The 21,597-nt window shown below is 54.1% G+C and overlaps 1 protein-coding gene across 20 annotated transcripts in view; it reads right to left on the bottom strand.

Moving 5' to 3' along the window:
* IQSEC1 (IQ motif and Sec7 domain ArfGEF 1) overlaps positions 1–21,597 on the bottom strand; it is a 486,955-nt gene that overhangs the window by 41,235 nt on the left and 424,123 nt on the right. For all 20 annotated transcript variants that reach the window (XM_074334136.2, XM_074334125.2, XM_074334147.2 and 17 more), the window contains 2 exons: positions 13,786–14,080; positions 7,975–9,224 (listed from right to left, as the gene is read on the bottom strand). In XM_074334136.2, coding sequence (XP_074190237.1) covers positions 7,975–9,224; positions 13,786–14,080 — 1,545 coding nt within the window. The remainder of the gene's footprint in view (positions 1–7,974; positions 9,225–13,785; positions 14,081–21,597) is intronic.

Raw genomic sequence — 21,597 nt, 5'->3', positions numbered from 1 at the left:
GGGAGCTGAGACCCCGCAGGCCGTCTCGCACGACAAATGGTGCATCGAGCAGGGTCTCCTACATGACAATAAGGGTCTCTATACTATATATAACTATACTATACCTACAGTGCCTGAGCGTCCTCCGAGGTCCGTGGGCTGAGCCACCCAGGTGACCTCTCTCAGGCTGGCCCTGGGGCTGGGATGCACTCACCAAGTTCGGCAGTAGAACCCCAGCACGCCTGATGTGCCCCTCATTTTGGTAACCCAGGTTCAATTTCCTGCAGTGTCCTGCAGAGAAGTGGCCACCTTCCATCTGCTCACACATGTCCAGGGCCAGCAAGCTCACCACCTCCTCAGACTGCCTACCTCATCCAGCTCTGATTTTCACAAAGTTCTTTCTGATTCTGGGCACCCACACTGAACCTAGCTGCTGGGGTCTTCCTTGCACGTATCCCAGAGGGAAGGTGGAAGAATGACCCTCTCGTGTGGCTGGCACACCCTGCAGGGCCTGCCTTGGTGCTATCTTCCTCCCTCAGGGACTTGGCACCAGCACGCAAAACTGGGACAGGGTTAGGGACCCCTGGAGTTCTGAGGGTGGCGAGGACCACAGGCCAGAGTGGCTCATGTTGAGGTGAGTGGGACCCCAATTTTCTTAGTAGCTCAATGTGGTCCTAAGAGAACTGGTTGTTTAAACTGTCAGCACTAACAGCAATGACAAAGAGCCTTGGGGTCTCTCAGAACCCTGGCACCAGCACTTCTGCTTGGGTGGCTGGAGCTGGGGCCTGGCCCTATCTGAGCCCTGGGTCCCTAGAGCCCAGCGTCACGGGATCACTGTGAGGACTTAAGGAGATGGCGCACATGAAGTGTCCAGCACAGTGGCTGGCAGTTTCAATGCACATCCCTACAGGCTGGCCGTCGCTGTCATTTTCATTAATCACAATAAGCAAGTGGCGAGCAAGGGCGTGGCGTTGCAGGTAGCACATCAGGGTCCTCGCCCTAGCTCTGCTGCTTCTCAAGAGCTGGCCAAGCCCCGCACCCCGAGCCTGCCCCTGTCACAGGCTGAGTGCAGCTGACCCCGTGGATGTTGGAAGGGTGAAATCTCAGAGCACCCCCAGACTCACAATAGTGCTCTCTGCCTCCCTCCTGCAGCAGTTCCGGCAGGCAGGGAACACTGGGCAGCCGGTGGGCCACAGGGGCTGGGTGTGGGTGGAGAGGAGACCTGCCTCCCACTGCAGGCCCTGGGCTGGAAGGGACCTCACCAGCCCCCGGGAGTAGCTTCGAGTCCGAGCAGGAGTCCCAGTGCACCGTCACACCGAGTGGCTGCTGAGGCCCTGATTACATGCTCCTTAGAGACAAGGTGCTCACTCTCTTCTAAGGGCTCCTGTTTCATCGCAGAGCAACTCTGGGGATAAGGACACTCTATCAGAGGTGGGAGGGGTCCGACCTGGTCCACCTGTGACAAAAACTGGCCGGGACTACCATCACCTGGTCCCTTGCCAGAAAGTACGTAGTAGGGGCTTGAAAGAGGGAAGGCAGAGTCCTAAGCACAGGTGCAGGGCACAGGAGCCGGGGACCCTGGGGCGGGGTGTAAATGGCTCCCACTGGCAAGCAGGTGGTAGGTTGCATGAGGGCCCCGCTGGGCGCCCATGAGGACTGTGGGGTGCCGAACCCAGGTCCTGCCACTGCGGCAGCCCCAGGACCACTGCTCCAAGCCCGTGGCCTGCTGTGAGTGGTGTGGCTTTGTCTCCTAGAATCTCATTTTATACCTGTGGCCAGTGAGCAGCTGGGAGAGCACAGGGCTGCACGTGGGTAGCAGTTCCTACACTGGGTTTTAAGTGGATGTGTGAACTCCAGCCTGACCACCTACCAGCTCAGTGACCTCGGGCAAGGCATGCTCTCAGAGCCCCAGTCCAGCCATCTGTAAAGTGGGGTTAACGACAGCCCTTACCCATAGGAGCACATCACTTAAAGCGTGACAAGCTCCCAGAACAATGCCTGGCATGCTTTCAGCACACATAAGAACTGGCCATCCTTACTAGGTACGACTGCTCTGCCCACCAAACCACCCGTGGGGCCCTCCGTAGCCCCCTCCTCTTGGCCCTAGCTAGGCGCAGAAGCCCCAGCTGCCACCCACAAGCATCTCCTTCCTTGATGGCAGGCTCCAGGCAAGGCTCTTGGTCCCACCATCTCTAATCCTCACTAGGCTTGAGGGCAGGGACCCTGCGCCCATTTTCCAGGTGCAGCTGGTAAAGCTCAGGACTGCAGGGAGCTTTCAACACCCTGTGACTGGTGTGTGGCAGAGCTGGGGCAGAAACCCTCCTGCCTCTGGCTCCTGGACCTCCCCCTCCCTCCAGTGCTAGGAGCTAGGTGACCGTCCCCAGAGCCTGTGAAGGGCAGACTCTTGGAGGAACATCTGGGTGTCAGGCTGACAAGCTGGGGATGGGTCCGACTCACCAACCTACAGCCCTTTCTCAGGTCTCCTTTGTGTTGCTTTTCCTCCCTCTTACAGGCTCACACACTTTTGATACATCATTCAGATCCTCCATGTCCCCTTGAAGAAAGGGTCTATGCCAAGAAAGCTCACTGCTGGGAGTGGGCAGGAATAACAGCTGTCTGGAAGGCTGAGTGGACAGGGGAGGCAGTCAGGGGGTATGGGCAAAGGTGGCAAGCTGGGGAGGGAGGGACATGGGGGACAAGGTACCCACAGGGAGAGCCACGGGGAGCAGAGGTAGGCAGTGGAAAGGTGGGAGGTGGTGAGGAGGGATCTTTGGGGGAGGGACCCAGCCTCAGGCAGCAGAGGTGCTGCATGTCCACTAGAATCTCCTGTCCTCGGTCATCCTCAGCCAGCAGCTCCAAGGGATACAACTAGCCTGTCATGTGAGGTGGCCTGCGGGGTCTCTAGACCCGCTCCCCACATAAGAACGCAGGACATGGTGAGGCCAAAAAGGAACACCCACGGAGCCATAGGTAGGGGAGTCACACCACTATAGTCTCGCTGGCGGCTGGGTTGGAGACACAGGAAGCAGGAGCCACACTGTCTGCAACCTGCCGTCCACTTCTCTCTGCCAACCAACCTCACTTGCTAGCTGCAATCCGCTGTGCTACCTGCAATCTGTGCTTGCTAGCTCAGCCACCATCTTCTTGCTAGGCCCCATTTTCTGCTAGTGTAGCCACGGCAGTTATATTCGTGGCCAATGGCTCACTGGTTACAGCTGACGGCCAACTAGCCACAACTGATGGCCATCCAATCACAGTTGATGGCCATTTACTACCTGAGCCAGCACCTTTCCACGTGAGGCCGAGAACATGGAAACTGCACTCCTGGCTCTGTCCCCACAACTAGCCACATCGCAAGGCCTCAAGCTCCCAGCTCCGGTTCTGCTTGGGGCTCGGTCTACTTAGAGCCGAAGCACCAGCCCTCTCAGGGGCCCAGAAGCTCCAGGGGAGACCGCCAGTGGTGTTCTGAATCTGTGTAAGAAAGGCACTTGCTTTCTTACATAGCACAGTTTTGGAAAAGTGGTTTCTCTTTTGGGCCTGCCAACGACCGGCTGAGGTGGTAAAGCAGGGCTCAGAGGTGTGAAGGCCATGCTGGGAGAGAGGCCACGCTCTCTTTGATGGGCAGATGGGGTTCCACAAGGAACCCAAGGGCTCCTGCCACGGGGGCGGGGGGAAGGAGCTGCCCTCACGGCTGTGCCCCACACCCACACGTGGTCAGATGCACTGCTCTCTGTCCCTCTCACTGCTCCCACCCAGCACTACTACGAGTGTGCTCTATAGACATGTGGCTGGCTGTTCTAGCACTGTGCTGCCACACACAGGGGCCATGACCACATGCGGCCGCTGGCTGCCTACACTGCAGCTAGTGCACCTGGGAACTGGCTTCATGAGTTAGCTTTCATTTCAGCTTAAACAGCCACCTGTTGTTGGACCTCAATGTTGTAAAGGCTCAAGTTACCTCAAGTTAAACTCTCAGCTGACGGCAACTCCAATGAAAAGTCCATCAGCAGTTTTCATGGTTCATAATGAACTGATTCTAAAATTCATATGGAAGAATACCTACCACGAAGAGGAAAGACAATTTTTAAAAAGAACAAAATGGGTTTTGCCCTAATAAAAAAACATAAAAATCTGACGTTGGCAGAGAAATAAAAAATGGATCCCCTAAGCATCAGCATAGAGCTTCGTAAGTATCTTTAGTCTGTTCACTGATATAATATAGGTGTTCAACAAACATTTGCTGAATGAATGAAAGGACCCAGGCACAAACCCATGTTCAGGTAGAGATTAGATGGAATTTCAAGTCAGTAGACAAAGAACAAACTATTCAATAAATTGTTTGGAGACAACTGGCTAATTTATAAGGTGTGATCAAAAAATACAGTGAATGTTTAAATTTTAAAAAAAAATTACAGTAAAAGACACATTGCCATTAATCCCCCTCAGAATACTCCCCTTCGCATTAAACACACTTATCCCATCGTACTTGCCACTTTCTGAAGCAGTTCTGGAAGTCCTCTTTCATGAGTGTCTTTAGTTGTGCTGTCGTGGCTGCCTCGAAGTCCTGAATCAATTCGAAATGTTTTCCTTTCATGGTCATTTTGACTTTGGGGAAGAGCCAGAAGTCACATGGGGCCAGATCCGGTGAATAAGGTGGGTGAGGACACACTGTAATGTTTTTATTTGACAGAAATTGCTGTACCAGAAGTGATGTGTGACACGGAGAGTTGTCAAGATGGAAGATGAAGTAAAGACACTCACGAAAGAGGACTTCCAGAACTGCTTCAGCAAGTGGCAAGAACGATGGGATAAGTATGTTCAAAGCGAGGGGGAGTATTTTGAGGGGGATTAATGGCAATGTGTCTTTTACTGTAGTACATTTTTTAAATTTAAACATTCACCGTGTCTTTTGATCATACGTTGTATGTACAATAAACACCAGGCCCCCATCTTGTACCAGTCTCCAAAACAAATCCCAGGTTAAAGTCCTAAAGAGTATAAAACAAAACGGTAAAAGCACTGAAGAAATATTTTGAAATTATATTTATGACTTGGGGCAGATCTTTTAAAATGCAATATGAAAAACCAAAGTAATAAAAAAAGGTGATTTAACTACTTAAAATTTAAAACTTTTGATGATTTGACTAATAAAATTTTAAAACCTCTTATACAGAATGGTGACTACAGTAGTAATACTGTGTTATATATTCAAAAGTTGATGAGAGTAGATTTTGAAAGTTCTCCTCACAAGAAAAAAAAAATTTGGAGCTACATGTGGTGATAGATGTTAACTAGACTTACTGTGGTGATCATTTCCCAATACATACAAATATCAAATCTTCGCGTTGCATACCTGAAACTAATGTAATGTTACATGTCAATTATATCTCAGTTAAAAATGCAAAAATAATTGAAAACTTGTTGGATGAAAAAACATAAGCAAAGTTAAAAGATGTATAATTAAATACCACTGAATTGTACCCTTTATAAGGGTGAATTGTCTGTGAATTAAATCTTAAAAGAAAAAGTCAGAAAAAAAAAAAAGACAAGTGACAGGAAGGAAACATTTGTAATTACAAAGGATTAGTAGCCACAATATATAAAGAACTACCAGTAAACCAAAATGACAAATAACCTAATAGAAAAATGGGCAAAAAATAAGAATAGACATTTTGTAGAACAGAAAACCCAAATGGCCAAAAGATACACAAATAGAAGTAAGCAGGGAAATGCAAATTAAAACAACCAAGAGACACTACTTCTACCCTTTGATTGGGAGGTGGGTGATAACACTGAATGTTGAGAAGCATGTGAAAGAAAAGGAACTCTCAGATCCAGCTGTAGAGAGGAAATGGGTAGAGCCCCCCCCCCTTAAACAGTAAATTTACAGTTCCTATTTCAAGTAAAAACATTCCCACCAAGCCCCGACAATCCCACCTCTAGCTGTGTTCCCTAGAGACTCTCTTGGGAGTGTGTGTAGAGAGTAGACCCATACTTCCTGTCGTATTGTTGGTAATCATGAAAAAGTGAAAGCAACTGGCCAGATAAACACAGATAAGCACACATAGACCCCTGCACAGTAGCACACAGGAACGAGGTGGTCCAGACCACCTCGCTCCTGCAGCAAACTACGGAGCAGGAGAATCTCCGTAACACCAGACCCAGATGATGTCAGCAGCTACACTTGGGCAGGGCTTACTCTGTGTCAGGAGCTGCTCCCAGCTCTTTGCACACCCATCATTTCCTCTTTACACCCTGTGAGGTGCATGCTATTGGTCTCAGCTCCATTGTACAGACAAGGCCACTTGCACCATGAGGCTGCACTGCCCAAGGATCTGTACAAAAGGAAATAAAAGGGCCAGGCTTGAACCCGGGCAGCCTGGCCCTGAGCTTTGTTCTGAACCTCAGCTGACTAGAGTTCCGAGGACACACACATATGCACAGGGAAAAGGGTCTGGGAGGGGAGAATGCAAAATGATGAGACTCAAAGGGGATGTTATCCTCACCCAAAGGCTTTCATTTCCTTTGGAGAACATACTCATGTACTACACGTGTAATTAAAAACTGACAGAACTAGAAGGAATCTACAGAGATCAACACTGGCTGGTTGAGGGAGACTGTTCTTTCTGGCCTCTACCTGTCCATTCAGCTGCGACTCCCACATCAGGACACAGTGTCTGCCAGGGATGAGGCAAGCTTGGGTGCTCGGGGAACCCCCAGGTTATCTCAGCCTACCCTAGCAGGGCATGGGCCTGGGCCTAAGTTGATCCAGGAGCTGGCTGTACCCAGGAGCAGATGGAACAGGTGGGGCAGACTTTTGGGACAGAGCTCAGGATGGGCTCAGCAGGACATGACCTTCTCCGTCCAGCGTGCTCCTCCGGCCCCAGTTTGTAGTGGCAGGGCTGATACTTATGTGCAGCAGGCCATGGGCAGATGGGAGTCTCAGGAGAGCACTCATGGCCGTGCAAGACTCTTCGTTCTTAGCTGGATGAGGACCAATGACTCATAGACCCCGACTGCCCCTCCTGAATGCTCCCGTCCCTATATCCACCCATTGGGGACAGGTCTCTCTGAATCCCCCAGACAGCACTTCCGCTTGCTGGGATGGCTCAAAGGTGCCCACAAGACTCCTCCAATCTAGGAGACGAGGAAGCAGGAAGTGTAGTTAATGTGTGCCAGCAACTGCGAGGCAGGCTGGCCACGTCCCCAGCCTTGAAGGGGTCATCAGCACCAGTTGGTGTCTGGTGACACCAAATCCTGGAGGCCCCATAGAGGGAAATGATGTGACATCTGAGGTTTAATAACCAGAGCCTGCCAACGTCCTCTCCAAGGAATACCCAGAACCACTCCCTTTTCATTTGCTATTTTTGGCAGAGCTAAGAATAGCCTACTTTAAATAGCCCTCTGCCTCCTTACGTTTGCTCTCGGGATTGCACCACAGCACCTTTCCAGAACCATGGCAGATGGCAGTCACTCAGCAGACCCAATTTGCACACCTCCCAAAGGGCCTGGAGGCTGGCTGAGACTTCTGCAAGCACAGGCTTACCTGAGTCCTCCTCTCCTGACACAGGCCTCTGAGTCCCCAGGGGACCGTGTTGAGACACAGACCTCATCATGCCCTTGCTCAAAGATCTTCACACCCCTCATCACCCAGAGAAAAAGAATCCAAACCCCAGAGCCTGCCATTCATGGCCAGGTGCAGCATTACCCATTGTATCGGCCCTCACATAATGTGTCCTGAGCACCTACTGTGTGCCGGTCACTATTCTAGGTGCCGACAGGGCTGTGAACTCGTGCTGTTTCAGCACACAGAAGCCCCTCATTCTGCCCCTGCTCAGCCCGGTACTGTGTGCCCCCCAGCACTGCCCACCGGCCCCATCTCCCTTACCACCCACACTGGCTGCGCCCTCAGCACCGGGACGTGAGAGGAAGGCCCTGGCAGAAGCCCCTGGGTGTCACTGCCCCGCCCAATCTTCCCTGCGGGCGGGCACTCACTTGTTGAAGAGGTTGAGGCCAATGCGATAGTGCCTCTTGCGGATGACGTCGTTGCTGAAGGCAGGTGAGTCCCAGCTGTTGCGGGTCTCCTTGTGGTAGGTCTGCTTGCTTAGCGTCTGCTCCCGCAGGCTGTCACGGGAGGACGACTCGGAGCTGCAGTTGATGGTGTCATTGGAGTTGGATGTGCTGTTGATGCTGTCGTTGTCCCCATCGGAATAGTCTGACTCCGACTTGCTCTGCCTGTTGCCCGAGCCGTTGATAGCCAGGTGGCCATCCGGGGGCCTGGGGGGCCGGGACCGCAACTCCGGCTCCTCCCGTGGGAGGTCCTTGGGGGAGCCGCTGTGAGGGCCGTGCTTGGGGCTGCCCTGCTGCCCGCTGAGACTGCGCTCGTAAGCGCTCTGCCTCTTGAGTGAGCCGCGGTCTGAGCGGTCGCTGAGGTCCACGGAGCTGTCACTGGGTGGCTCAATGGTGAGTAGTGGCGGGTGCTCCACCCGCAGCTGCTGCTCTTGCCGCTCAAGCGACGGCGTGCTCTGGCAGCTCGTGTCTGTGTCCCCCTTGTCGTCCTTATGAGCTAGGGCCCAGTAGTCCTGGGCAGCACCCCTGGCCCGTGGCCGCAGGTCTAACTCGGCGCTGGGTGGCCGGTGTCCTGCCTGTGACAGGGGCAGCGGTGGTGACAGTTCCTCTTCATCGATGTACAGGGTGACGTCACTGTACGAGGCTGTCATCTCATCCAGTTTATGGTGGTCCACGCTGTGCAGGGCCGCTGGGGGCTCAGAGTCCCGGGTCCGGCCCGTGCTGGAGGCCGGCACCTCCTCAGTATGGAGGCTGCGGCAGTTGAGGGCATCGTCGATGGACTCAGCCAGCGATTTCACCTGCCGGGAGAAGGCATCCTCCAGCTCCGTGATGGCATCTGCGAAGTCACTGCAAGGGGCCGAAGACTTGAGGGCAGGCAGCTCACCAAGGTCGCTGCACGCAGATGGCACCAGGGCGCCCAGCTGAGAGCCGTCATCGGTCACTGAGACCTGCTTGCCCTCGAAGTAGGAGCTGTGCGCCTTCTCGGGCCCCTCGAAGGAGAACTGCATCCTCATGTTGGACAGCACGATCCTGCGCGACATGCGGTTCTCCGACATGCAGCTGCGCAGGCGCTCGAAGTTCTTGTTCATCTGGTACTGGCGGAAGGCCGTCTGGATGGTGCGGGCCGCATGGCGGGTCACCAGGCGTCCCCCATACTTCCGTTCTAGCATCTCCACCTGGAGGGGGCAGGAGAGGAGGGTGAAGATGGCCCCATGCGCTGGCACAGCACCCCACGGCCTGCAGCAGCACAACCTGGGAAGGCTGCAGCACATCCCAAAGCTGGGGCGTGCGGATGGGGTTGTGCAATATCTGGGATCCAAGTAAGATGGACAAACATCATGTTAAACTTAAAGCTAGTAAGTTCCCTACAGGACTTCTCAGAACCTTTAAAAGCCTTGGCCTTCCCACATCTTGTGGCATGCAGTTCAACACAAGGGTAGGTGTTGGAGGAGGTGAAGGGCCTCTGTGGAGATGAGGGACCCAAGGCATGTGCAGACAGACCTGCCGAAGACCTCAGCCAGGTCCTGGGTGCTGAGCATTGAAGACAGAATTCCAGCCTCATTTCCTCTCTGTGGCACCAGCAGTGTTATTCTGGTGGCCTGGGGGAATCACAGAGTTTTAGGGAGACCTGAGAGAATCACCAACCTGCGGAGCAGGCTTCAAGGCCAGAGGCCTGGGTTCTAAACCCGGCTCTGTTCAGAGGATTGTGCTAATCACGTGAAGAGACTGACACAAGCGCTCAGCACATGCCAAGCTCAGGGACATCTGGGGCTGCAAGACTTTCTCAGCTGCATTCCTGGAAGGTCTTGACAGTTTATGGGGTCCCTAAGTCCCCTCACTGCACAGATGGGGAAACTGAGGCCCAGAGTAGAGACCTAACACACACATGGCAGCCTCCAGACTCGAGAGCAAGCTCTCACTCGCTGGTACCATAGGTCCTGATTGCTCTTCTCCTTGAGTTTGGAGATGGGGCAGGGCTATAGGCCAGTGAGAGGAACTGGGACTCTTCAGTGTGACACACGGGCTTCCTACAGGTATGCCCGTGACCAAGGATCATGCTTCCAGCGTAAGTGAGAAACAAACATACTCCTGGAGCTGCAGCCTGCTCAGTGGGATCCAAGACAAAGGACTGGCTTCTCCTAGGGGGCCGGGCAGAGAAGGCACTTTCTCTGACATGAGGCCAATAGAGCTCTCAGGTCCCCAGGAGCTAGTCACGGTGCTCAGGGAGGCGAAGCACCCCACCTTACTCATCTAGGTCCCACCAGCCTACTCCATGCCGGGTAGCATGCCACAGCTGGCAGCAGAGAGAGACAAGGTCCCTGCACTCAAGAAGCAAAGAGTCTGTGAAGAACAGAGACACACACACATGTCACTGAAATAAAGCCACACAGATGGCAGAGTTGGGGAAGGGCTGCTTGGAGCTGCTGCAGGGTGGGAAGGAAGGGTTCGAAGCCTCCCATGCCCAAGTATGCGTCCTAGTCCCCTTGCTTGCCAGTTTGTGGCCTGCTCACCCCTCTGGAAAGTGAGAGTGTGCCCAGCCCCATGAAGCCACCCATCTCAGGAATGCCGGCTGCCTACAAACACTGGGCACGCCAGCTCTCTGGGGCCCACAGGAAAGGAAGCAGCAGGCTGGGCAGAGCGGCTACGGGGTGGGGATGCGGGTGCCAAATGATTTTCCAAATGATTTTCTAAAGCCTGGCCAGGCCCAGAGTCAGCCAGGGTGTGTCTGTTTTTGCTCTCATCCTGAAGCTACTGATTGCCATCCAAAGAGATGGCTTCATTTCCACATCTGTAAGCAGAGTGGTTCTGTTTTTTGGGTTTTGAGTGGAGCTTTGAAAGCCCACAGGGTCGATAAAGGCCCAAGGCTGAGCTCCGGGAAGCCCTCTCTTCTTTGCCCTCCGAGGCCTGTGGTCCCGGGCCCCTTATGGTAGCCTCGGGTGGGGGGTGGACAGTCACGATGCCAGGGTGACCATATCAGGCCCAGAGCTCACTCCAGGGCCCTTTATCTCCTGCTGACTTTGGACCTCCCAAACCAGGCAGCAACCCCGTTTTCTTGAAACTGTCCGCAAACCTGGGGTGGGGGCCCAGAGGAGGGACAGAAGGACTTCAGGAGAGCAGAAATGGGCTCTGTGCTTCCTCACCAAAGCCCGAGTCCCTTCTACCTGGCCTCCCCCAGACGATACACAGTGGCCCAGGCCTGCTCTTACTCATCCCCAGAGCTGCCTGCTCCTTCTTCCCGTTCGGCTGGAACACACCCAAGGCCTGGTCTGAAAGTTTATTGAGGGACAGGGGAAGGAATCCTAGCAGTAAGTGCTTACCTGATGTGTGTCGCCCTCCCCTGATACTCACAGTGACGTGCAGTCTGCAGAAGGCTCTAGGACCCACGCTTCTCAGAGGAGGCTCAGAGAAGTGGGGTGATGAGAAGCCAAGCCCTAGCCGGGGCTCTCCTATTAAGCCCTGACTCTTCCTTTGAAGGGGACTTCTCAACAGTGGGAATGAAGAACTGACAGGAACACCCTTTCACAATATAGAGCTGCCTCCTGCTCTCAGTGACAGGAAACCACTGGAAGGCACAGAGGCCCAGGGGCCAGATGGAAAATCCATGAGTTCCCACTGGGTTCCTTTCACTTAAACAGGATTTCGCATTCCCAGACTTTAACTCCGCTTGGAATCAGGCACCTTACATTTGTCTGGCAATTCTCGTGTGATCGGTTCTGTTCCCACTTTTGCCTTAATTGCCAGGAAGCTCAGCAGAGTCGAATGCCCGCTGGCCCTCAATGATACTTCCTCTCTTTCACCTCTTTATCACCTCTTCCCTGCCATCCTCTCTCCCAAGTTCATTCTGCCTCAGGGCGTTTGCACCTGCTATTATCTCTTTCTGGACCGCCCCTTCTTCAAACACCCAGTTCTAATGCCACCTTAGAGAGGTGTTCCCCACCACCTTTATCCAATGCTGTCACCTCCCACAGTCACTCAATTTCTTTCCCCCATTTCCCTCTCTCTAGAGTTTGCATCACTTTCTGGACTTAGTCTGTCTTTATTGCAAACTTGTCCATGGTCTGTCTCCTGGCCCACAGTGTCAGCTCGAGAGCTGGGACATGACCTTGTCCACAGTTGACTGCCAAGCACCAGCACAGTGTCTGGCATCGGGTGGGCCTTCGGCTAATGTGCATGGGGTGAAAATGAACAGCCGTGGCCACACGAGGGCTGTATGGAGCACATGAATATTGCCGCAGGCTTCTGCCAAGTCTTAACCTTGCTCAACTCTATTTTAATGGCTGCCTGCAGGTGTCCTTTACTATAAGCTCTTTCTGATCCACTTTGGATCCGGGCGTAACTGATAAATAGAATGGAGGCTGTCCTCCCTGCTGTGGGCCTGGCCATGAGGCCAGATACTATAGGGGCAGGCGGCGCTCTGCTATCAGGCTCTGGCCACTTACTGGCTCCCCTCTCAGTCCCAACTCACAAGCAGAAGGATGGAGAGAGATCAGGGAAAGGTAGGAAGGGCTGTCCAGAGTCAGAGAGCAACACTGAGCACAGGAGGGGCAGTGCTGGCAGGGGCTCTGTTGGTGGGGGAGGATGCATACCACTCCTGAGAGGCACAGGAGGCCCTGACCCCTGCTCTGTAAAAGACAAACAGGAAGACTGAAGGCAGACAGAGGGCAGCCAGGCCACGGGGCAGAGGTGGGCAGAAGAAAAGGCAAGGACACTTCTGCAGCCTACTGTCTGAGGGGCTGCTAGAAAGGATCCTGGGGAAAGGCCACTGTAGAGGGGCTGCCCGGGACCCACAAGGAGATGACTGGTCAAAACTCAGTGCCCAGGAACTAGGGAAAGTTGGACAACTGGTCCTGCAAACATGCACAATGCTTCCTGGCAGCCTGGGATTGCTCCTGAAGCCTAAAACTTTCCCTCAGAGATTCCCACTAGAATTCTTTTTAAAGTGCCGACTATGTGCCTGCACTCCAAGGGGCTAAAAGTGAGAACTCTCTGCCCCCCAGTGACCTCGTGCTCCCCCCACCCAGCACCACCCAGCCGGGACAGGCCTTTCCTCTCTTCCTTCAACCCCAAGAGGCTGCATCCGCCTCTTCTGCACACAGGTACTGAGTGGCTGTGGGCCGAGGTCCCTGGGGGAGGAAGAGCAGCCTCCAATGGGGTGATTTCCTACAAGAATGCTAAGATGTAAACCGGAGGGGATATAATAAGCAACCTCTCCTCACTGGCTGTGCTTGGGCTTGGCATTCATTTCAGAGTTAAGAGCTATTTCCTTTGTAAATCGACCTCCATTCCTTCCCCCTGGAAGCTCCTCCTGCAGACTTCCTAAGGGCTGGGTCTCTCTTGGGACTTCAGAACCCCAGTGGCCGGCCACACAACCCAAGTGTCCTTGTGGCATCAGGCCTTGATGGCTGGAGGCCCAGCACAGTCCCCAGCCCCCCGCCGTTAGAGCTGTGGACAGGGCAGAAGCAAGGGCCTGACAGAGGAAACGTCTGGTAGTCTCGCCCCTTCTCTCTGAGCACTCCCCACGTTGGGAGGAGATTAGGGAGCTCAGGCTGAGGCATATTCGCAAGGATGTGCACCTAACTCACACCTCTGTCTGTCGGAGAGTGCTGGACCCCAGCACCTGAGGACTGAGAGACACCTGCCTCCTCAGGCAGCCCCAGCAAAGGGCCACATCATTCCTGGGGGGACACGCAGCAGGCAGAGCTGCCTGCCTGGAGTGGCCAGGCCGGCTGCACCTACCTGCTTGTCCTGCAGGTCTGAGGAGAGCTCATAGCTCTCAGAGAGGGAGCGTGAGCGCTTGATGGCCTCCTCCTCGGCCTGCTTGCGCAGGATGGACGTGGAGTGCTGCAACTTGGGCCTCCGCGTGCGCTGCTGCTGCCCCGGCGGCCCCGAGTACAGCCCATAGGCACCCCCTGACGTGTGCTCGTAGTGGTCGGGGCTCCGGCTGGAACCAGGCACTAAGGGGCCCTGGCGGCGGGCTGAGGGGCTGTCCAGCGGTGTGCAGGTCGCGCTGCTGGGGGCCTCGCCCTCCACGCTGCAGGAGAGAGGAGAGGCCTCCAGTGAGTGACAAACCAGAACTGAGGGCCTGCGGGGTAACCAGGAGGTAGGAGGGGCGACAGCCAAGAGGCAGACCCCACGTTCCAGGGGCTTCCACCACACCCAGTCTTCCTACTTCCCCTCGTCCTCCGACAGTCCAGCCCCCCATGCAGCCGGAGGGACCCTGCCAAGACTGCTCCAAATGCTCCCGAGGCTCACTTTTTGTTAACAGTAATTAACAAAAGTGACTCTTTAGTGCACACCCACTCAGAAGGCACGCATTGTACTGGTGTTTGTTATGGACTGAATTGTTTCCCCTAATGTTGCAGGCCTAATCTCCAGTATTTCAGAATATGTCTATATTTGGAGGGAGGGTCTTTAAAGAGGTAATTAAATTAAAATGAGGTCATTAGGGACCTAATCCAATATGACTGGAATCCTTATGAGAAGATTGGGGTGCAGACAAACAGAGGGATGGCCGTGTGAGGACACAGCAAGAAAGCGACCATCTACACACCAAGGAGAGAGGCCTCAAAGCAACCAACCGATTGAGGCCTTGACCTCGGATTTGCAGCGTCCGGCACGGAGAGATACAGTCTGTTGTTTAAGCCACCCAGTCTGTGGTCTTTGCTCCGGCACAGGGACTTGCTCGAGGGTGCACGGGTCACAGTAAGGAGGTGAGTGGGGCTCCCAAGACCAGAAATTCCTCTCTGTCCCCTACCCCACTGCCCCCCACCCCCAGGACTCCTCGTACACAACCCTCTCAAAGTTTCAAGCACCAAGTAGGAGCAGGGCCAAACGGGGGAGTTGGGGGACAGAGAGGGATTCATTGACACACATCCCAAACTCATGAACTTAGAATATAGAGTCGGTTCCTGCTGCAGACTGCTTTTCATCATAGGAAAGGAGGGAGAAATTTATGCAACACATTTCTAACATAGCTTCTGGTACGCACTCCAGTCAAGCCCTTCCACTTCCCTTTCCCTATAGGATATCACTCAACCTTTAAAAAACCATCTGATCCCTGGGACCAGGGCCTGGTCTCTCTGGAAGTAGCCCAGCAGAGAGAAGGGAACACAGGCCCTACCTAGGATGCAGTTGTTCCTCAATGGACCCACCTTCACACCAATGGAAACGCCTTACAGTCAAGGGCCTTGAGGCCAACTGGTCTACCCTTCCCAGCTCTGCTTCCATTGCTTCCACTTGTCAGGGACTGGCAGGGACTTGCTGCCAAGTATAGAATGTGAAATTATTCACTGACTCCTAGGGGAGAGTGAGTGGAAGTGGGGGCAAAGGAGAAAAGGCACTGGAGCAGAGAGGCCAAGACAAGGCAGCAGACCCAGGCAGCAGGAAGCAGGAAGCAGCCTGCCCTTTGAGTTTGTTTCTGCCCTAAGCCTGGGATGGGCTGCAAACTTCCACGCCACCAACCGGCTCTGTCCTCTATGCAGTCACTCTCCAATGACAAAGGAAAGCCCATCCAGCTCCCCAGCGGATAAAGTGTGACAGAGGTCTTTCCTTCAGAAAGAGCCCTGGGCTAGAGGCTCTGGGCTCAACAGGGGCACTTGGATCTGATATGGATGGGGACAGCTGTTGAGAAGCAAGAACTTTCTGAGGCTGGGCAGCCCAGGATCCCTGCTCTGTGCACTATCTGCCTCCTGACTGCCGTGGGCCAGCAGGTTCCTGAACATGCTTGGAAAAGACAGCTGGGCATCCTCTCAAGGCCAAGGGAGGAGGCCTGACTCTCACCCACAGCGTTACCTTTCCCCACGATGGCAACTCCAGCCCTACCTTCCAAACACATCTCAGCAACGGGCCAGGCTATGAGCACTCCTCCCTGGGTTATCAAACAGCCTCCTCACTGGTCTCCCGGCCTTCTTCCCCCGCAGCATCACAAAGAAGACACTGTCCTTGGAATGTCCTTCAGGCCTGACCTTAGCTGCACTCATCTTGGCTCCTCTTCCTCATTCTATTCCAGCCTCACTGGCATTCTCTTTTCAAAAGTGTCAGGTACACTTCTGCCCCAGTGTCTTTGCACTGGCTCTTCCCTCCCCCTGGAACGCTCTTCCCCACTCTCCGGGGACCTTGCACTGGCTCGTCCCTCCTCCTGGAACGCTCCTCCCACTCTACAGGGACCTTGCACTGGCTCGTCCCTCCTCCTGGAACGCTCCTCCCACTCTACAGGGACCTTGCACTGGCTCGTCCCTCCTCCTGGAACGCTCTTCCCCACTCTACGGGGACCTTGCACTGGCTCTTCCCTCCCCCTGGAACGCTCTTCCCCACTCTCCGGGGACCTTGCACTGGCTCGTCCCTCCTCCTGGAACGCTCCTCCCACTCTACAGGGACCTTGCACTGGCTCGTCCCTCCTCCTGGAACGCTCCTCCCACTCTACAGGGACCTTGCACTGGCTCTTCCCTCCTCCTGGAACGCTCTTCCCCACTCTACAGGGACCTTGCACTGGCTCTTCCCTCCTCCTGGAACGCTCCTCCCCACTCTACGGGGACCTTGCACTGGCTCGTCCCTCCTCCTGGAACGCTCTTCCCCACTCTACAGGGACCTTGCACTGGCTCTTCCCTCCTCCTGGAACGCTCCTCCCACTCTACAGGGACCTTGCACTGGCTCTTCCCTCCTCCTGGAACGCTCTTCCCCACTCTACAGGGACCTTGCACTGGCTCGTCCCTCCTCCTGGAACGCTCTTCCCCACTCTACAGGGACCTTGCACTGGCTCGTCCCTCCTCCTGGAACGCTCTTCCCCACTCTACAGGGACCTTGCACTGGCTCTTCCCTCCTCCTGGAACGCTCCTCCCCACTCTACAGGGACCTTGCACTGGCTCTTCCCTCCTCCTGGAACGCTCCTCCCCACTCTACGGGGACCTTGCACTGGCTCGTCCCTCCTCCTGGAACGCTCTTCCCCACTCTACAGGGACCTTGCACTGGCTCGTCCCTCCTCCTGGAACGCTCTTCCCCACTCTACAGGGACCTTGCACTGGCTCTTCCCTCCTCCTGGAACGCTCCTCCCCACTCTACAGGGACCTTGCACTGGCTCGTCCCTCCTCCTGGAACGCTCCTCCCCACTCTACAGGGACCTTGCACTGGCTCGTCCCTCCTCCTGGAACGCTCTTCCCCACTCTACGGGGACCTTGCACTGGCTCGTCCCTCCTCCTGGAACGCTCTTCCCCACTCTACAGGGACCTTGCACTGGCTCTTCCCTCCTCCTGGAACGCTCTTCCCCACTCTACGGGGACCTTGCACTGGCTCGTCCCTCCTCCTGGAACGCTCTTCCCCACTCTACAGGGACCTTGCACTGGCTCGTCCCTCCTCCTGGAACGCTCCTCCCTCACCTCCTTCATGTCTTTACTCAATACCCCTTTCTGAAGGAGGCTCACCCTACTCCCTGCCCCTAGCATTCCTAATCCCTCAGTCTGTTTCTTTCCCTTCTCCATGAGGATCCATCACCTTGTGACACACTGAATGGTGTATTCATCACACTTTTTGGCTGTTGTCTGTCTCCCACATTAGCACAGAAGCTCCATGAGGGTGGGGCAATTTGTCTGTTTTGCTTACTGACATCCCCAGGGCCAACACATGCACCGGCCTAGCAGTGTGTAATAAGTGCTTGCTGAATGAGCAGGGCATTTCGCCACACCAGGTGTGCTGGGTCCTGGGATGTGGGTTCTTACGTCCTCCCCATCGCACATCCTACATGCTGCAAAGCTACCTGGTGACCCTTCCCCTATTACCACGCAGTGACATAGTCACCTGTGCCAGAGTCCTAGGTGTCATGATGCCAGTCCCTCCCCTACAGCCAACCCCCACCCCTGCCCCATTCAATGTCACCAAGCCTTGTCAAATGTACGTGAATTGTATCCCCTTGAGTTACGCAGTGTGGCAGCCCTTCCACACCCTAAAAATCAAAACCAACCCCAAACCATCCCAATAATAAAAGACATGGCCAGGCCGTCTTACTGCAACCAGTGTGGTGCCATAATCGGCACCGCCCCCCAGCAGACGAGTGGACAAAGTGAGCACAGCAGGAAGGGAGTATGCAGCTTAAGAACCTGTCTTGAGCCAGAGAATGTCAATTCTCATTGATTCCAATCAATAGGTACACAGTATTAGACTTAAGAAGAAGAAGAGAGTATTTTCTTAATCTGGCTAACATAACAGAAAGATAATTTTTTTTAAAGTGAAAATGCCCAGTGTTGACAAGTCTGTGCGGTAACTGGCACTCTCAGAAGTCGGAGGGACTTCTTTAGAGCAGTAGCTAGAAATAATTATCCAATTAAATCATGTGAAGCTTGACTGGCTGAACCCATAAAGATGTCTTATTTACAGCGATACTTCGAAACCCAGGATCTAAGTCCCCCCCCCCCGCCCCCCCCCCCCCCCCCCCCGCATCCTGGTATGATTAGTGCTCAGCTCTACGCCCTGCTCCTTCCTGGGGGAGGAGGAAGTACAAACGTAAGCGTCACAGTCATCTCTTCCATCCGCACAGCACAGGGCAGCAGGGACACAAACCTTTGCTTCGGACTTGAGTACACAGGTGGGACGTGTGGGTCAGAGAACTGCCAGGCCCAGGCCAGGCCCCGCCCACTCCAATTGCCCCCTCCCCTCCTCCCCCCTTCCCCTCCCCCTGCTCCCACTACTGCCTCCACCTTCCTGAGACTCCAGCCCCCTGCCCCCCCACACACACCCCAGGCCTTGCACACCACTTCTTTGCTACAGTTATTTCCCATGTGGAGTCAATATTTTGCCACCCAGGTCAGCACCCTTGGGGAAGCTCCTCCCACAACTCACGTCCATCATCCAGGGCTGAATACACTGCAGTCAGTCCTCAGTTCCACACTGGGATTCCTGAGCTCTCACATACTCCTGGACCACATGCAAATCAAGGGATGGGGCAGGCACCTGTGTCAGTACCCTGATATTCCCTGACAGTTTCAGAGTTTTGGAACAGTCTATGACAGTGCAGGTGCTGCTGCCTGCACTCTCAGAAGATGATCCTGCTCCAGCAGTCCCTTTTCTAGAGATCCTTTCACTAAGAAAATAACACCAATAAGCAAAGAGGTAAAAACAAGGAATTTCACTGTAGTATTGTTTTTAATTATAAACATTTGGAAATAATCTAAATGTCAGCAAGGGACTGATTTAAATTGATTACATATCCATATAATAGAAACAATGTCAAGATGGGGGAAGATTTCGTTTGATGGCTGCTCTTATGAAAAAGACGGGGGATTTTTTTTGGCTGACCGTAAGTTTAATATAAACTGATACCATGATGCAACTGAGAAGCCAGTCACTAACACGAACTAGTGAGAAGCCAGAAGCGCCAACGGCCCTGCTGTCCACTGCTGGTGTCAGCCCTCAGCAGCAGACCAACCACGCAGAACCTTGGAGTGGGGGTCACAAGCCCGCGTGTGTGCTTGCCTGCCTTCTGCTCCCCTGCTAGAAGCAGGCACTGCTAACTGACCGGCTTCCCTCCCACACACCTTCCAACACAGCACCCCACAAAAGTGACTCCAGCAGGCACGTGAGATGACTGTATTTGCCAACTCCAAATCACAGTATACCAGAAGAAAAACTCATGGTCTGGAAACCACCTCCTACCAAAAGCTGGGACTACTTGGCCAGGAAATAAGCAGAAGACGGAACACATGATGCCTGTCATTAAGCCTCTGATGGGGTGACAAGTAGAGGACAGAGCAGACTTCTCCTGCGGACAGAACCAATGTTGCCCCACCCAAGAAAGCACGCTTTCACATGGGCTGCTTAGTAGGTAGTAAGCTCTCTGTCACCGGAGGTGTGCAAGCTACAGTTGGTCAGAAACCAGTCAGAGAGGTGTGGCAAAAGAATTCCTACTGACTGGAAGCTGGGATGGACTATCTGAATCTGTACCCCACCCTGTGTCTCTGCACTGCTCTTTACTTGTATTTCTTGGCCTCTGAGGACCACACCCAGGTCTCAACTCAACTCCCACTTCCTCCATGAGGCCACCCCCACCTACTGCAGCCCCACTCCCATACTCTTCATCATTGTGTGGATTATCTGGAGAAAGAGAGAGAGGGAGAGAGGGAGAGAGCGAGAGAGCGAGAGAGCGAGAGAGCGAGAGAGCGAGCGAGAGAGAGAGAGAGAGAGAGAGAGATGGAAGGGGAGAGGGAGAGAGACTGTGTGGTCCACCTACCCCACTAGGAGTCCTGCTCTGTGAGGGCTGGGACCCTGAAAGCCCTGGCCTCCAGCAAAGACAGGGACCTGAGACCTGGATATATCTTATATCCCAAGATATAAAAGACACATGAGCACAACAGGGCCCTAGAGGTGGGACCAGCCAAGGACGGGGCAAGAGCTGGAGCTGCATTTGGAGGCGTCCACACTTGGCCCCAGTGGCCCTCTCCCTGGCTGACCCAGGGACTCCAAGCTCTGAGTCACTGGACGGTTACCCTAAGCTGCTCCTCTCCTCTCCAGTTTTCCAAACACGCCTTCCTCAGCGGGAGGCCAGTCTGTGTTATTTTTATCTGGGGAAACAAATGGCTCCCTACAGAACAGTATCCAGAGTTTCCAACTGCCCTAGGACGATGGAAAACACGTAAGAACAGAGATGTTTTGAAACGTTCCCCACCCCCACCATGCCCTGCTTCCTTTCTGCCAAGTGATGTGGCTTAAGGTGCTTCTTGCTGCAGCCACCAAGCCAGATGTCAGCTCTGGAATTGTGTGATCACAGGCAGGAAGACTTCCATGCCTCAGTTTCCTTTCCTGTAAAATGGGGGCAATTAGAGCACCAACTTCACATGACTGTTGCAAGGCTTTACAGAGTCGATACAGGTGAAGTCCTTCAAAGGCTGTTTGGCTCATAAAAAGCACTTTCTAATGCTGTCTGATTATTCTTTGACTGAGAGGCCCCAACCACATGTCCAGCAGTCGAGGAGAGAGAGGCCCACTGTGGAGCCTGGTCACCTGCACCTGCCTGCTGCAGGGACTCTCTCTGACACCTACTCCAGCCATGGGCACAATGCTGCTGATGACCCCTAGGAATAGTGGGCAGTCATGGAAAGGGACCTGGGCCCCACAGCCAGACACACATCTTGACTCAGCTGGGGAGTGAGTGTGGGGGGGAGATGAGTCGGCCATGGATGTCTCTAATTACGGCCTGTGATGTCATAAATGACTGTTCTCAAGAACAGTGTTAGTCAGAGGAGGCTCTGAGCACAGGCAAGGGCACGGCAGAAGCAGATACCTGCTGTCAGGGGGCTAGGTGTTCACCCCAACATCAATGATGATGATGGTAATAACAGCTAACGTCCATCTGTATAGTTAGCAGTGCCCTGTGCTTTACATGTAGCTCATTCAGTCCTCCCAACCACCATGGAGAGGTTAAGCCCTTCCCCAAGGTCATACAGCTAGTGAGTGAAATCAGAACCTAGGCAGTAATGGCTTCAGAGCTGCACTTACCCACTGGGCTTATACGACCACACACACACACACACATACACACACACACACACACAGAAACACCACACA

Source organism: Rhinolophus sinicus, chromosome 17 (genome assembly GCF_057876585.1).
Source record: "Rhinolophus sinicus isolate RSI-liver-muscle chromosome 17, RSI-T2T, whole genome shotgun sequence".
NCBI classification, from domain to species: Eukaryota; Metazoa; Chordata; class Mammalia; order Chiroptera; family Rhinolophidae; genus Rhinolophus; species Rhinolophus sinicus.
This window is presented reverse-complemented; position numbering and strand designations above follow the sequence as displayed.